This window comes from Sinocyclocheilus anshuiensis, unplaced genomic scaffold (genome assembly GCF_001515605.1).
Source record: "Sinocyclocheilus anshuiensis isolate Anshui unplaced genomic scaffold, SAMN03320099.WGS_v1.1 scaffold124, whole genome shotgun sequence".
Taxonomy (NCBI): domain Eukaryota; kingdom Metazoa; phylum Chordata; class Actinopteri; order Cypriniformes; family Cyprinidae; genus Sinocyclocheilus; species Sinocyclocheilus anshuiensis.
In genome coordinates this window covers 1,831,896-1,847,964 of record NW_015554082.1, presented here as the reverse complement: position 1 = coordinate 1,847,964, position 16,069 = coordinate 1,831,896, and the positions used below count along the sequence as shown (strand labels likewise).

The 16,069-nt window shown below is 37.1% G+C and overlaps 2 protein-coding genes and 1 pseudogene across 2 annotated transcripts; 2 read left to right on the top strand and 1 right to left on the bottom strand.

Moving 5' to 3' along the window:
• Positions 1-721: 721 nt before the first annotated feature.
• LOC107669068 (tyrosine-protein kinase ITK/TSK-like) lies at positions 722-8,982 on the bottom strand. The gene is made up of 17 exons (XM_016461165.1): positions 8,800-8,982; positions 8,515-8,619; positions 8,244-8,325; positions 7,952-8,074; positions 7,749-7,780; positions 7,407-7,558; positions 6,340-6,405; positions 6,150-6,204; positions 5,550-5,629; positions 5,259-5,404; positions 4,954-5,025; positions 2,742-2,910; positions 2,223-2,439; positions 2,077-2,141; positions 1,869-1,987; positions 1,606-1,763; positions 722-1,192 (listed from the first exon to the last, which is right to left on the bottom strand). The coding sequence occupies exons 1-17, from the start codon at positions 8,935-8,937 to the stop codon at positions 1,124-1,126; spliced, it is 1,848 nt and encodes a 615-aa protein (XP_016316651.1). The 5' UTR covers positions 8,938-8,982; the 3' UTR covers positions 722-1,123.
• Positions 8,983-9,868: 886 nt separating this feature from the next.
• LOC107669063 (mediator of RNA polymerase II transcription subunit 7) lies at positions 9,869-11,360 on the top strand. The gene is made up of 2 exons (XM_016461160.1): positions 9,869-10,013; positions 10,374-11,360. Exon 2 carries the CDS (start codon positions 10,383-10,385, stop codon positions 11,109-11,111), a length of 729 nt encoding a protein of 242 aa, XP_016316646.1. The 5' UTR covers positions 9,869-10,013; positions 10,374-10,382; the 3' UTR covers positions 11,112-11,360.
• Positions 11,361-13,836: 2,476 nt separating this feature from the next.
• The window catches only part of LOC107669102 (LON peptidase N-terminal domain and RING finger protein 1-like), an 11,382-nt pseudogene continuing 9,149 nt past the window's right edge, over positions 13,837-16,069 (top strand).

Genomic DNA, 16,069 nt, shown 5'->3' with positions numbered 1-16,069 from the left:
CCCTGTTTCTTTATTTCTCTGCATTAGTTTAAAAAAAGTATTTCTCTCTGGAAACACATTAAATAAATATGCACTTATTTGGTGCCTATGGCCTCAGGCTGCACATACAGTGAACACTGGCATGCTGGAGTGTTTCTATTCAGTGCCGTTGTCACAGTAACCAGTGAAGGCATTTGTGTTACTATGCTCCAATCAGCATTAACAGCAAGTCCGCATCATGTGCTTAAACATGCATGATTGTCATAATAAACAGTCTGTAGACTAGGTTAGTAAAGTACCTTTAATATAATCACATTTCTCAAAAAATCAGTTCAAATAGATTAGTATTACTAACTTTTACTTCATTTAGCAAATTGTGAGTTTAGTTTATCTAGACTAAAGGAAAGTATCACTGACAGAATCAGTATGTAGATGTAAATGTGATGTTTTGTTGAATACATTACAACAGCAATCAGCAACATTTTTACTGGTGGTGAAAAAATATGGCTCATGTGTGCCTCCTAAGGGACAGATTTGTATTTGCAGAAGTCATGCATGTCTAAAAACAGGAAAAATACAGTGACATAATGTGGAATAAATGATGAAAATAAGAAATCTGTGAAATAAATAAAATATACAAATAAATACAATATGTGATTTGTACAATATACAGTATTTTCATTTAAAGGTATAGTTCGCCCAAAAATGAAATTATGTCATTATTTACTTATTCTCATGCCATTCAAACCTATTAAACATTAAAGACAAATATTTAAGCAGCTTTTTTTTCATACAACAACAGGCCATAATCTGTCACGTTTTCCAAGCTGTAATGTAAGGCACATCTACAGTTTTAATTATTTATGTATTTATTTATTTATTATATCATATAGCTTCAGTCTGAACACCCAGCTAACATACAGCTCACAAGTCAAAACCTAACACAATTTAAAGTGCCTTTTTTCCTATTTGGTCAAATACGAACTTCCATATATGGAAAACTGCTATGCAAAGATTCTTCAAAATTCACCTTTTTTGTTCCACAAAAAACAGGTTTGAAATGACATGACGGTTTTTAAATGATGACATGATTTTTTGAATGAGCTATCCCTATAAGCCAGTACAGGGAAGGGTGTGATCAGGATCAAGGCTCTTGTTCAAGGCAGGCCAGTTCATGCAGGAGCAGAGCAAACGAGGGTCGATCCTCAGGTTTCTGTTAAACAAACATTGTTATGTTTATGTTGCCGTGACAATAATGACACTAACAAAACGCATAGACAAATAACTAAATAAACAGATCAGGATACAGAAACATTACCTGCTTTGAATTACATGAGTAACAAAAGACACACATTAGGAAGGTTTAGTAATAAAACAACACATTCATTGTGTGTAAAAAATACCCTACATAATCCACATTTAAAACTGTGAAAGAAAAAAAAAACTTAAAGCAAAATGTGAACATGACTAACTTCCTCAGAAGGCCCTATTCATGAGAACAGGATTTCTCAGTAAAACCACCTTTATATGGGATGACGTTATATTTTATTAATATTCAAATCAGCTTACAGTTCAAGGATGATTTATATGCTGGAAAGTTTATGATGCATTTTATGGTGGACTCACCTCTTTCCAGCTCCACTGCATTAACTCGTACACACTCTGTGGACAGAGGCGGGGTCTCAGGAGCCGCAGTCCTGCATTTAGGGTCTCCACTACCTCTGCATTACTACGGCTATCATAGGGCACACGGCCCTCACTGTACACCTCCCACATGAACACACCTGCAAATGAGACGTCAATATATATTAGATCAAATATGTGGATAAAGGTGAGTGTTGATTCATTTTTCTGATTGACATCGTCTCAGTGGATCAATATGGACTCACCAAATGACCACACGTCTGATTTGCTGCTATACTTCCCGAATTTGATCACCTCTGGAGAGGACCATCTCACTGGAAATTTGGACCCAAAAGAACTGGTGTATTGATCATCTAGAACAAACCTGCAGATACAGGTGGGAATTTTCCATTACGCTGAAGTCTTAAAAAGCAGTGACGTGGGAATCCGCAACACTGAGGTGCTGCTACTCACCTTGTCATTCCAAAATCTGATATCTTCACCACATTATCTTCAGAAACCAAACAATTTCTTGCAGCCTGTTTAAACAGGAAGATTTTAGAACAAATCGTCCCAAAAAAGCAAGGAATTGACACTTTAAAGACCCTGTTTACACTTACCAAGTCTCTGTGGATGAAGTTGGAGCTCTCCAGGTAGGCCATCCCCTCACTCACATCCAAACACATCCCCAGCAGGACCTCCTGGGAGAAACTGCCTTTTCTGGCACGCAAGAAGTCTGTCAGGCAGCCGTTCTCCATGAATTCAAATACCAGATAGATGGGTGAGCGCTTAGTGACCACACCATACAACTGGACCAGCTTATTGTGGGACAGTTTCCTGTGGATGCAGACAATGAGCAATGCAATAAATACCTCCCTTACAGAAAAAAACACATGAACTTGGTTCACATAAATGTGTGAAACCCATGTGATCACATGTGAACATGTGATTACATATTGTCCACACATGTCCACATTCATTCACATGTTCACATCTGATCACAAGTGTTTCACATATTTCACATGTGATTTTAACATGTGATTGCACATGTGAAGTTCATTTGCTTTTTTCTGTAAGGGATGGTACACTTTTGATCCTTATATTCATGTCCTTTGAAACATACAGCATGAGTTACTCACATCATCACTTGTGCTTCCTCCTTAAACTCCTCCTCTGACATGAAACCCTCTCGGAGAGTCTTAACTGCCACCTGCAGGTCATTCCAGCTTCCCTTCCAGACCAAGCCAAACTGCCCACTGCCCAGTTTCTCGCTTAATGTCAATTCATCAGGGTGAATCTCCCATTTATCTGTAAAAGAGACAGATTTTGTTACACCTTACAAAGAAGTGGTTACCTTTCACATATATCAGAGTTGGGGAAAGTTATTTTCAAAAGTAACGCATTACATAGATGGCGCCGCGGATGGCAGCCATGGTTTGTCGCTACTTGGTACTTGTACTTTTTTTGTTTGTTTGTCCTGTCTTAAGCAATTTTTTCCCGATCAGCTTTACTAGGAACGAACTCCTGGACATCAGAAATAATAACTTTCTGCCGACATTTGAGCATTCATCGGGGAAAACGAGAGGCGGTGGATTATGTTTTTATATCAATGAAGGCTGGTGTACAGACGTGACAGTTTTAAAGAAGATGTGCTGCCCAAATTTGGAAGCTCTTTTCATTAACTGTAAGCCTTTTTATTCACCGCGGGAGTTTTCCTCGTTTATTCTGGTGAGTGTGTATATTCCTCCTGACGCGCGTGTGAGCGCCGCGCTAGAACTGTTGGCCGATCAAATTACACACACAGAGTAGCGTTATCCGGACTCTTTCATTATGGTTCTCGGTGATTTTAATAAAGCTAATCTCACCCCTGAACTGCCTAAATATAGACAGCACATCACATGCCCCACCAGAGACGGAACCTTGTTGAACGGAGCCATCCGTGGGACTCTGGGACTCTCTGATCACTGTTTGGTTCATCTTCTACCAGCCTACAGGCAGAAACTCAAATCTGCTAAGCCTGTAGTGAAAACTGTAAAAAGATGGACTGCTGAAGCAGAGCAGGATTTACAGGCCTGCTTCGAACTTACTGATTGGAGTGTTCTTGAGGCTGCAGCTACTGATCTGGATGAGCTTACTGACACCGTAATGAATCATTACCTGCGTTCTGTAATTAATTTCCGTAATTCATTCTTCATCCTTAATTATTGCCTCTTTCTGCTTAGTTACTTTTTTATGGAAAGTAATGCGTTACATTACTTTTGCGTTACTTTTTAAATCTGGACAGGTCTTGCTTGTTTGTTTTTAATATAAAAGTTCTATTTTTAGCAAATGTAAAAGCCTTTCACACCAAAAAGTGAAAGGAATAAGCCTAGGCTGAAGGAAAAGTAAATTCACATCCGTACAGTAGAACACAGGAGAAGAAGGTTCAACACTCTTTAGCAATAATAAAAAAAAAAAAATAGCACAAATGTTAGTTTATGTAAAGTCATTTTTGCTTATTAGTATGGTTGAACTGGATCAGCAAAGGTCAACAGCAAAGACATTGGTTAATAAAATGGGATTAAATACATAAAAGATATTTGTGTTATTTAACATACTCAATTATTGCAGGTTTGCGTCATATTCTGAATTTGTATTTCACTGTTGTAATTCATTTTGATGAATATTGAATCTGTCTTTTTGCGAGCAAGATGAATTTATGCATGTTCACATTTAGTCTAGAACTACAGTAACATCATGTTTACACAGCGCACACAAAGCCTCTGTACTTCTGATTTCTCTCAACATGGGGACAGGAGACTTGTCAGTCAATAAACTCAGTAACTCAGATATTTTCTTGTAAATTAAAAAGTAATGCGTTACTTTACTAGTTGCTTGAAAGAAGTAATCTGATTATGTAACTAGCGTTACTTGTAATGCGTTACCCCCAACACTGATATATATATATATACACACACATACATACATGATACACACACACACACACACACACACACACTATTCAAATGTTTTGTTTTTTTTTTCAATTCATTTTAAAATTTTCAGATTTTTTAAATGTTTTTCTAAGAAGTCTCTTATTCTGTCCAAGGCTTTGGTCCAATCTTTAATGTCATATGATCCTTTAGAAATCATTCTAATATGCTGATTTGGTGTTCAAAAAACATTTTTTAATATTATCAATATTGAAAACAGTTGTGCTGCTTAATATTTTTGTAGAAACCATGATAATTTTTTCCCGAATTCTTTGATGGTTAAACAGCTCAACAGAACAACATTTATTTGAAATAGAAATAACGTATATAATATACACTTCAATACAACTCTAATTTTACTTGACAGCTTGTGTTTTACCTGATGACAACTCCTTGATCCTTGGGTTTGTGACATTTCTAGACACACAATGCCTCAATCTGGTTATTAAACCTGCCACATAACAAGCACAGGACAAAGTGAAGACTCTTATGCAGTTTTCTTCAGTTTTATGATTTAATCAACTGACACATTAAAATCTAAAACTTTGCCAACTTTAAGATTTCAAAAGACAGTTTTTGAAAGCAGTGCCTCGAACAAAATATTATGTAATGAACGCTATTCCAAATATTGGCATGCAATATACTGTAAGAGCAACTCTTTACATGGATTTTTTTCCAATTTACCTGCTGGATTGTGTTGATGATAGCGGATGAGCTCTGGAATGGTCGGGAACATGTATTTCTCAGCTAAGTAATACATGACCTTTTCACCTTCTCTTTGTACTTTGATCTGGTAGTGCTTAACTAGGGGATACTTCTCTCCATCAGTCCTGCAGATGAATGACATTCATTAAAAACGTCAGAACACCTGTGTAAATTAATGATCCAATGATCAAATAATGATCGGATAAAATTGTCAGATATTTTGTAAGTGATTGTAAGTAACATTAATTTCATAGCAAAGTAAGCGTTTACCCTGAGACTCTGGAAAATATTGACACGGTGTATACACCTGGGTGTTTAGAGTCACGAACCATGAAACCCCCGTCCTTGTTCTGTAAAGAAAACCTTTAATGTTAACCATAAATTCAACCGTAAATATCAACACTTACCAATATAAATACTATACATGAGAAAGTATACACAGAATTATGATTTTTATTTCATTCTGACAAATAAAGTGGTATGGATAAATGCGTAAATGTATTTGGCAGACGGACTGTTTATGCTAGTTACTGGTTATGACAGCTGTTTCAAATCTCATGTGTATGTCTGAGATCTCTCATATTTAAAACATAACATGTAAGATTGTCTTGACAGGAAACACAGCAGCCACATTCTGGTTTAAGGGCTGTAGATTTTGTTTGAACTCTGCATGCTTTTGCCTGCACCGTCTGCAGACGTTGCTCTTGCAGGTTTGCAAAGAACCCCAACTTTCTGCAATGCCCAAAAACTGTGAAAATGTACTGAAGTGGCATGACATAAGTGTTTAACAAAGTTAAAGTTTACAGTTATCTGATTAATGACATGGAAACATTCATTGACATTATGACTGTCATTTGTTGGTTGCCTTACCTCTCTCATTAGTAAGCTCTCTGCCTCTGTCCGAGTTATGTCTTTATTGTACCATCTATAAAAGCACAAAGCATTGGAAAAAACAAAGCCATTACTGTATGCTTAATCAAGCTTTTGACTATGAACTCAAGACATTTTCAAGAATAAAACTCAAGAAGTTTTATTCTGTAACATACGGATGAGAACTTACTCAAATTTATCGATGTTGTTTGATATTTTTTCTGCAATATATATGCACGGCACCGTGCCAACATTTCTGGAACAGGGGAGAAAAGAGCACAAAAAACTTGTAAGATTTAAAAGCCTCTGTTATTTCCTACCACTGAGTCTTAATTAAAAAACATTGTTTTCCCACAATTCTGTGCTTCTTCCCTGTTTTTAGTCATTATTATGCTAAACAAAACGTTAGCAACTTCATAGAAGAGGTGCTATACATCAATACTGCCGTCATTGTTTATTCTTATATAAATGTTTTTTTTTTGTTAGTTAATTAACATATAATCTTGGCTGAATAATAATCAGTCATATAGAGGACTTTGTCCCTTTTTTTTTTAGTTTTTAGGTGTTTTTAGTATAATGGCAACATCTTGGGGCATTTCTAAAAAAAAAAAAAAAAAAAAAAAAAAAATATATAAAATAAAATAAAATAAATAATTCACACAACTCTCCACCAAGGACATTTGCCATTGTTTAATGCTAAATATCCAAGTAACTGTATGGGAGTCTTGTCACTTTCAATATATAAACTAGAACCAACGAAACACCATGCTTTTGATAATTTTTTAGTAATTAATACGTTATATATCATTGTAATATTTCCAAAGAGTAAATTAAGCTGCTCAAATCAGTTAACTGACAAATATCATGTAAATAATGCAGTTTTATCATGTTGTTTATATAATACACCAGGAATGATGCTACAGGTAAATGATGCAATAATACATACTGTACCTTTTGAAATGTTTAAAACTTTTGATCATTTTCAAATGACTGTTTTGTAAAGGAACTGCTACTCAATGCTGAAATGGTTCACATCTATTTATCTATTTATCGAATGGGTTTTTGTGTTTGATATTCATGACGGCGAGTGGAAAGGGTGTGACATTTTGTTTAACGATCTCATTCGGCAGAGTGAAAAACTTTTATTCATTAACATGTTTTATGTAATGTGTCAAACTTCACAGTGGAGGGACTATTTTAGAAGGCATTATAATAACTTTAACTTAAGAGAGTGCAAAAATTGTTTAAGATATTTACCCGTTTTTGTCCCTCACAGTCCACCAGTTTGGTTCTGAACTGTCAATGACAAAATACTCTTCATCTTTATGCAGAGGCAGGTCTGTATCTTCTACAGGGCTGAAATTCCTCAAAGCCACAACAATCCTCTCCTCTGGATCTGAAGATCGGCGCTAGTGGATAAATACAGACAGCTCAATTTACAACATCTCATCCAAACACTGTCCTGATTATACTAAACTGCAAAAACAACAGAAACATTTGAAGCTATTTCAAAATTTCAAACCTAAAACATTAAGTATAAAATACTAATACACAAAAGCAAAGGAGTCAGAAACTGTAAACAGAGACTGAATGACAAACCGTGGGATCTGGAGTTGGGGGAAGAGGCTTGGCTGTGGGATGAAATGAAACGCTTATAAATTTATGCAACTGATAGAAATGGACTGAGATTCATCATACTCCACATTATAATTACTGCATTCATATATTGTGGAGAGACGATGATGTTTTATGATTTGAAATAAGCATATGTTTAAAACTGTTTAACTTGAAAGATTTTGCACCTCCACTGGGATAGTATTCACTGCATCCCGTCGCCAGCTTCTCGGTCTGCTGACAACATCTCCATTTCCCTTCTCCCCAGAAGTCAGGATGGTACTTCAGAAATAAGTTGTTATTTTGCGTCGCTTAATAGGTTGAAGAAATAACATAAAATACAAAAGATAAAGTACACATTTAAACATATTTAAACAAAAGTATTGAAAACAGACCAAGATCATATTCCACTCTACACTTAAAACCCTTTTTTCTTTTCTGTTTTCATGATGCATATCACTTTCTGTAACAGCTGCTTACCTTCTTTCAGAGCTCTGACCCATTTGAACCTACAATCGTTGTCTGGAGCAAACACATACAGATAGTAGCTGTCATGGGCGACCTGTCAACAAACAAATACGTGAACAAAACTTTTAAGCAATGTAAACAGAAATCAAACAGAAAGTTCATTTTAGATTTTTAGGAAAAGCACTGACTAGGCATTATTTTGAAAATATTTACAGTCACTTTCTCCTGTATGAGCTGTTTTGCGCCAACAAAATCTTGAAGCAAAACTCCACTTGATTCTCACCTGGAAAGGGTACTTGTAATCACAGGGAATGGGAACATCACTGCGAACGATCTCCACACACTTGATATGAGACAGTTCGATGCAGCCTTTCTGAGTTGGCTTTTTCTACGGCGATATACAAAGGAATGTCATTATTCTACAGCTCATTCATCACAGACATTTTCTTAGCTTATTATAAAGGTGGAAAAAGTAATTTTGCATCTAATAAAAAGCAGTAGCTTTCCAAATACTACAAAGCAAATAGTAACAGTTACAGTGAAGTCTCCAGAAGGTGTGACTACATACCCCAGGACGATGTTCGAAGTATGTCAAATCCTGTGTGTTTAGCACAAAAATCCTCTCTTTGTAATTGCATGGCGAAGTTCTTCTCTTCTGTTGTGATTTCTTGTACAGTGTTTCCTTTAGGATGACCCTTGGGTACATGGTGAAATCTGGATATTTAACTACCTCATGGAAGGTTGACTCATGGCGAATGATGTGTGGCAATTACTAGTTATACACTTGTAGAGTTTACACTGATGTATAAAGCATAGGTTTCCGGAGTCGACACTTTAGGTAAGCCACTTCCTGAGGTAGATTGCACAAGTTGAACTCCCAAGCAATCACATGCACGCACACGCACATGCACACGCACACACACATTTAGGTGTAGGTTTGGTGTAGGGCGATAGAAAATATGGTTTGTACAGTATAAAAACCATTACGCCTATGGAGAGTCCCTACAAGGATAGCTGACCAGACTGTGTGTGTGTGTATATGTGTGTGTGTGTTTGCATTCTCCCTGGCATTTTCTACTTTATTTTGTCTGCTTAATGCTTGAACTTTCTTGTTTATTAATTATTGTGTTGTATAAAGTTTTTTTTAATATCTGAATAAAAAATAGTATATTATATTAAGAAGTTACACACACACACACACACACAAATACAATATAGCACATATAAGATAAATCAAGCACCACTTTAACAGTTACTCACCCATTTTAGAGCTTTGACCTTTGTAACCTACAGTCCTTGTCTGAAGCAAATACCCGTCAAAGGCAACCTGTCAACAAACGAATAAACAAACAAGAAGTTTAAGTAATGTAAACAAAAATCAAACAAGTAACTCAAAACTGAGAACATCACTTCGTACAATGTCAATTTTCTCTCATTAACTCCAAGATGTTTTTTTTTTAAATAAATACATTTAAAATATATATTTTTTACATTTTGTTAATTTTATTTCGTTTGTTCTTTCTTTCTATTTTTTTTAAAGACTGGTCTATTTCTCAAAATAGTCAAACGTGAATACGCTTGCTTAGGACCCGCCCTGACCCGTCTTTGACCAATGAAATACCTCGTTGCTAAGGGACTGCGCACCAATGCATTCCATTCATCTTTAGACCTGAAGAAATCGCGAATCGAGACATGGAAGAGGACTTGATCGGTTTGCATATGTTTACTGAAAATCTTTTTACGTAGTTGACAGTACTTTTGTTCAGTAAGCCAGCAGTTTCGGTGAGTATTTTTTGTTAAATACTACAGTGATGAGTCCTGCAAAATCTGTCGTTTTGCTAATCTCTGAATCATTATTCGGTGAACCGTAGCATTTAGCTTGTAAACTGTTAGCTGTTTCTAAACCAGTATTGTTGACAAACTAAGCTAGGTTTTCTTTTACTGTATTACCAAAGCCTTTCAATATGTTTGTTTTACTGAAGTATATTCTTGAACAAAGAATGTTTATAACAAATGATTGTTGTTTGTAGGATATATCCCCAAGAAATGCTATTATTTATTAACAAATAATAGCATTATTAAATAATGTTACTGGTTAATTTAACCAATAAATTTTATTATTTTCTTGCTTTTCCTGACTAGATTTCCAAAATGGGGGAGCCACAGCAGGTCAGTGCTCTTCCACCTCCTCCGATGCAGTACATCAAGGAGTACACGGATGAAAATGTGCGAAAGGGACTGGCCCCCAAACCCCCTCCTCCTATTCGAGACAGTTACATGATGTTTGGCAATCAGTTCCAATGCGATGATCTCATTATTCGACCACTGGAGAGCCAAGGCATCGAGCGCCTTCACCCTATGCAGTTTGACCACAAAAGAGAGCTGAAGAAACTAAATATGTCCATCCTGGTCAACTTTCTGGACCTTCTGGACATCCTCATCAAAAGCCCAGGCAGCATTAAGCGAGAGGAGAAGCTGGAGGACTTGAAACTCCTTTTTGTCCACATACATCACCTTATCAACGAGTACCGTCCCCACCAGGCCAGAGAGACGCTACGGGTCATGATGGAGGTTCAGAAGAGACAGAGACTGGAGACGGCTGAGCGTTTCCAGAAGCATCTGGAGCGGGTGGTGGAGATGATCCAGGGGTGTCTTGCCTCGCTGCCTGATGATTTGCCACAATCCAGCAGCTCCAGCGTGGGAGAGGCTGGTGGCGCGGCGTCAGCTGGAGACCCCAGACTGAAAACCGAGCCTATGGATGTAGATGAGATGGGTGTTAGCTGCATGGTTGCACAAACTGACAAGAATGTGCCCAGTAAGAAGGACAAAGTGTGGGATAAGGATGCTGCAATGTGCAGTATTATTGATGAGATGACTTGAGCTGTCTAAGGAATTTTTATGTTATTCAGAAAATATCAGCTCTTCAACTTTGTTACAAAACTTGGAACTGGCTTGGACTACAGACATTTTTACTATTTAACAAGGTTGCCAGATTACACAGTCGATGAAGTAGAACTATATGTCTAAAATAATAAAGGTCTACTGGTCTTTTCATTTTCATATCTCTCACTGTATTTTTGTGTTATTTTGTCATATAAATAAAACCGGCACATTGTAAACTATATAAAAAAAAAGCATGTTTGGATGCATAATACGTCATTTGTGTGCGTGTATATAATGAAAAGATATATGATGAAAATTATTTAATTATTGTCACATAATACTGTAATATAACTAACCTCTGCTCAAGTGTTTTATGTAAGAATAAGCTTTAACCTTAATGATTTAATCAAACTACTGGTACAGAACCTGTTCCACTGCCTTACAAAAGATAATTACAAAATATGTTGTGTCATGTAATGTTGTTACGTGATTTAGCCACTCAGCGTCACATGTATGATACAGCTTAGTTGGAGAAAATGCAAACGTATAAAACCTTTACTGCACTTATGCAATCTTGTGTAAGTGCACTTTAGTCTAATGAGTGACAAACATTTTAACCAAATGATATGTGTATCCTTGGCAAATAATCACAAAGCCTCTGTATTTGCAGCGTCATTTTAATAAGCTGTTTCCATGTCCTTGACTAGTAAATGCAAGTTTGTTGCTGGCCAATATGCCACTAAACATTTATACTATAACATAAATGAGCATGTGTCACCACAAGTAAAAGATTTATGTAATTTAGTATGAAAGGATTTCCTAAAATAAAGTTAGTTTGTGTAGAAGAATAGTAGAACTATTCATGTAAACAAATTAGGATTCATGTTTAATTATATTAACTTAATGTTATTCCTCGTGGTTTGTGGCTATGGCTGTAGTAGTGGCCCCAGATGCTTTAATCTAAAGAAAAACTTCTTCCTACGTGCGGCAAAAGCTGAAATACACAAGAGAAACGCAAGAAAGCAATTCATTATCAAATCATAATTATTGAACGCCCATATATGTCCATGGCAGTTTGCTTTAGAGGTCTGCATTCCCGCGGGACCTGACCAGATTTTTTGCGCCACGGAATTAAATTCCCGAATAAAACGGTCGGTCGGTCGGTAACTCTGGTGTAATTTGAACGGGATCGGGCGGTCTAACAATATCCCGTTCCCGACGTCCATTTAGAACAGCATATCTGCGCTTTATTCTTATTGTCCACCGGTACAGCTTGCGCTCAGGACTGTTATGCACGTGCTGCTCGCATGCTTTTGCGTCACGCGTTTTATTTGCGTGGTCTGTGCGCAGCATGTGCATAACGATGCTCAGAGCAGGCTGTACCTGTGGTAAATATACGGCCCTCAGACAGAACAGGCAGGTTGTCGATGAGTGACAGAGCAGAATAAGGATGGAGCAAAGTGTGGATGCGCTGTCCTTGAAGGATGTTCAACTCGGTTTTGTTCATATTTTGCTTAGCCTATCATTTTAAATGACAGATGACGTATTAATTTACTTTTCTTCTGCGACACTTTTCCTACTGTATTAACAGAAAAATGTCAAACGAATTAAGTATTTTAACAAGACGAATAAAAATAGCTATTTTTGTACAACCTACATTTTTTTCTCTCTCTGCGACACTTTTTCCTATTGTGTTGTAAATGTTAAACGAATTGTATCCTGACAAGACGAATTAAAATAAGAAATACAAGTTTTGTACATTTTTTATTTTCTCTGACACTTTCTTCCTACTGTGTTGCATAAAATATTAAACGAATTTTGTGTTCTTAAGATAATTCATATAAATTCAAGTCAAAGTCAATAAATTCAAGACTCTTGACAAGACGAATAAAATAACACAATTTTGTGCAGACTACACTTTTATTTGTTAGCCTGTCTTTTCAGTAGCGCAAATTTGAATGTGAGATCTGGAAACGAGATCTAAATTTAGTGGGAACGGTCGGGTCGGGAAGAAAATTATTCTAAGCGGACAGCGGGTGAACAAAGAGTGACTATATAGTGGGCCGGTAGCGGGTGAGTGCGGAATATAACCTTGCGGGAGCGGGACTAAAAAAATAGTCCCACGCAGACCTCTAGTTTGCTTTGTAGGCGTCTGTCGTTGAATTAGTGCGCGAGATTCCCTGTTATGAAACGCGGCGTTTGCTGTTTCACAACAGGGGCAGGGAGCCAATGGGAAGCACCACAACGCGTCACATGATTTTTATTTATGTAACGTAATGGTGCCAGAAGCGAACCCAGTACAATCTGCTTGCTACACAAGAGAAAAATGTTGGTCTCGCGAGCGTAAAATCAGAAAAACAGATCCGTCGGTTGCTTTTTATTTCGTGCCTGCACTGCTTTGATGGAGTTCAGAGGAGTCGCGATGATCGGACTGAAGCAATTCATCATGCACAACAAGGGAAAACGTTACTCTCACAACAAAGACTGAGATATGATTGATAATCATACATATTAAATGTATTGCCATATAGAAAAGTCAGTTGGAGAGGGAATCCTAAAGCATGCTATTGGCACAATTTCGCAAAAACTGTCATCGGCCTTTGGAAGCTTATACAAGCAGTGATCACGCAATGAGATAGGGCACAGCTTTAAAACTACCCGTGTCGTTTAACTTTTTAATCATGTCATCTTTCTTGCTAAAGGATCGAGCTGTGTAACTTGACAAAAGGCATCAGCTATTCAACTCTGGAGCTGTCACCGGATTAAGGAGTCGAGCATGGATCTGCTGGAGTGTCCGATCTGTCTGTTCCTCATGTGCGAGCCAGTGACCATGAGCTGCGGTCACTCTTTCTGCAGGAGATGCATGGGAGCTTTCCTGCCCTCGCGATGCCCCACATGCAAAGACCGATTGAAACAGAGAGATGCGAAAAACATCAAAAACAATGTGTTACTCTTCAGCGTCATAGAGAAATGTTGCCCCGAAGAGACTAAGATGAAATGTCACATTCAAGAGAAACTGAAAACGAGCGAGTTTACAGAAGCTCTGCGTATTGCTGATGAAGGGATCGAGATGGGTAAGGATGCATTGCTAACGCCTTTTACCGGGGGAACTGACCTTATGCAACCACGCTGGTGTTTTTATACAACGGGGAACGTTTAGTGTCCAGTTTCGGTTATGCAAACTTATTTATAGAACATATGCACATTCGCAGTTCTGTCTATGGACATTTTTCCTTTTTCTGTATATTTTTATTACTATTGTTATTTATAATTTATTGTCTATTCTCTCATTTTATGTATGCCTGCACCTTGTTTGTATTTTCTGTACCGGAAGCTCCTAACACCAAGACAAATTCCTTGTGTGTGTGAACATACTTGGCAATAAAGCTCTTTCTGATTCTGAAACTGAAGATGCAGATGCTCGGACTATGGCCTTGTCTCAAGGTTGACTACTGAGAATCAATTCGGTTCTTTTCTTTCAAAAATGAAAGAAATGGCAACAGAGTGATTTTTTTATTATGCTTAGTTCCTGTGCTCTAACGAGCGTTCGAAACATACAGTGCGACTAGTGTTGTTGAACGAATCACTCGATGAGTCGTTTGTTTTTTGTGCAAAACAGCACAACCAGCGTAGTCAAAATACCGAACTACTGACTCTTATGAGCCGATTATTTTTTGTGAATCAAAATACTAAGTACGAATCAGAAAATCAAAAGAATGATTCTTATAAGCCAGTTCATTTGAATAAACCAAAACATAACCGAAGCGGCTTCTGACTTCTCGACTTTTGACTCACTGAACCGCGAGCTTCATCATGTCTGGCTCCAAATAAACCAAAACATTGTTACTGTAGCATGTTGTACTTAAGACTCGCGGGAGTTAGTGTTAATGATTGGTTATTCATATGTAAATGCACATTATTATTCAACAGGCATACATCATTAATAAGTATTTTATGAAAAATAATGTTGGTGACATGGAAGGTGCCTAGTTAGTACAGTATATATAGGGTATTAAGACCTAGATTTTAAGACAGCTTATATGTCAAATCAAAGCAAACTGTAACCTTTCTTGTTCTTGCTGTACATGATATTTATAACCCATAATAATAACTGGCACTTGCCTTTTATAGGACATTTATGACAGCACACTTCATTCTGCTAAAGTAGGTCAATGAGTTTGTGAACCTCACTCACTAATGAAAAAAGTAATACATTCTATGTAATGGAAAAACTCCAGAAGTATGATGATTTGAATTACATTTTAACAAGTAACTGAAATGTAGTATTCAGTTCAGTTCAAGTTTATTTGTATAGTGCTTTTCACGATACAAATCGTTGCAAAGCAACTTTACAGCAAATTAGGTTTCTACAATATGTAGTGTTAGCTTATCAGTGGTGACTGTCAGTTAATGTACATATGGCAGAAATGTACGGAAAAATCAATTAAAGACGTAATCAAACAGACGATGAACACTATTAACAGCAATTATTATATGATGCAATCAAACTTATAGCAAAATGTGGTAGTTCTGTATGTTGTTTCATGGTTGGCATCATCTGAGGTCCTCTGAGGGGTTGGCATTATCTCTTCTCAGGTGTTCTGGATCCAGACGGAAGCTTGTGTAAATCCTAGAAACAAATAGAGACATAATTAGCGTAGATGCTGTTCCAACCAAGCAAAATTGATTTGTTTAACCCAAGCTAAAGAATAATAATGCACATTTGATCAGATATAACTGCAGTACGAGATTATGAGATGCATTATTTGAATGCTTGGCCAAAGAGATGTGTCTTTAATCTAGATTTAAACAGAGAGAGTGTGTCTGAACCCCGAACGTTATCAGGAAGGCTATTCCAGAGTTTGGGAGCCAAATGCGAAAAAGCTCTACCTCCTTTAGTGGACTTTGCTATCCTAGGTACTACCAAAAGTCCAGAGTTTTGCGACCTTAGGGAG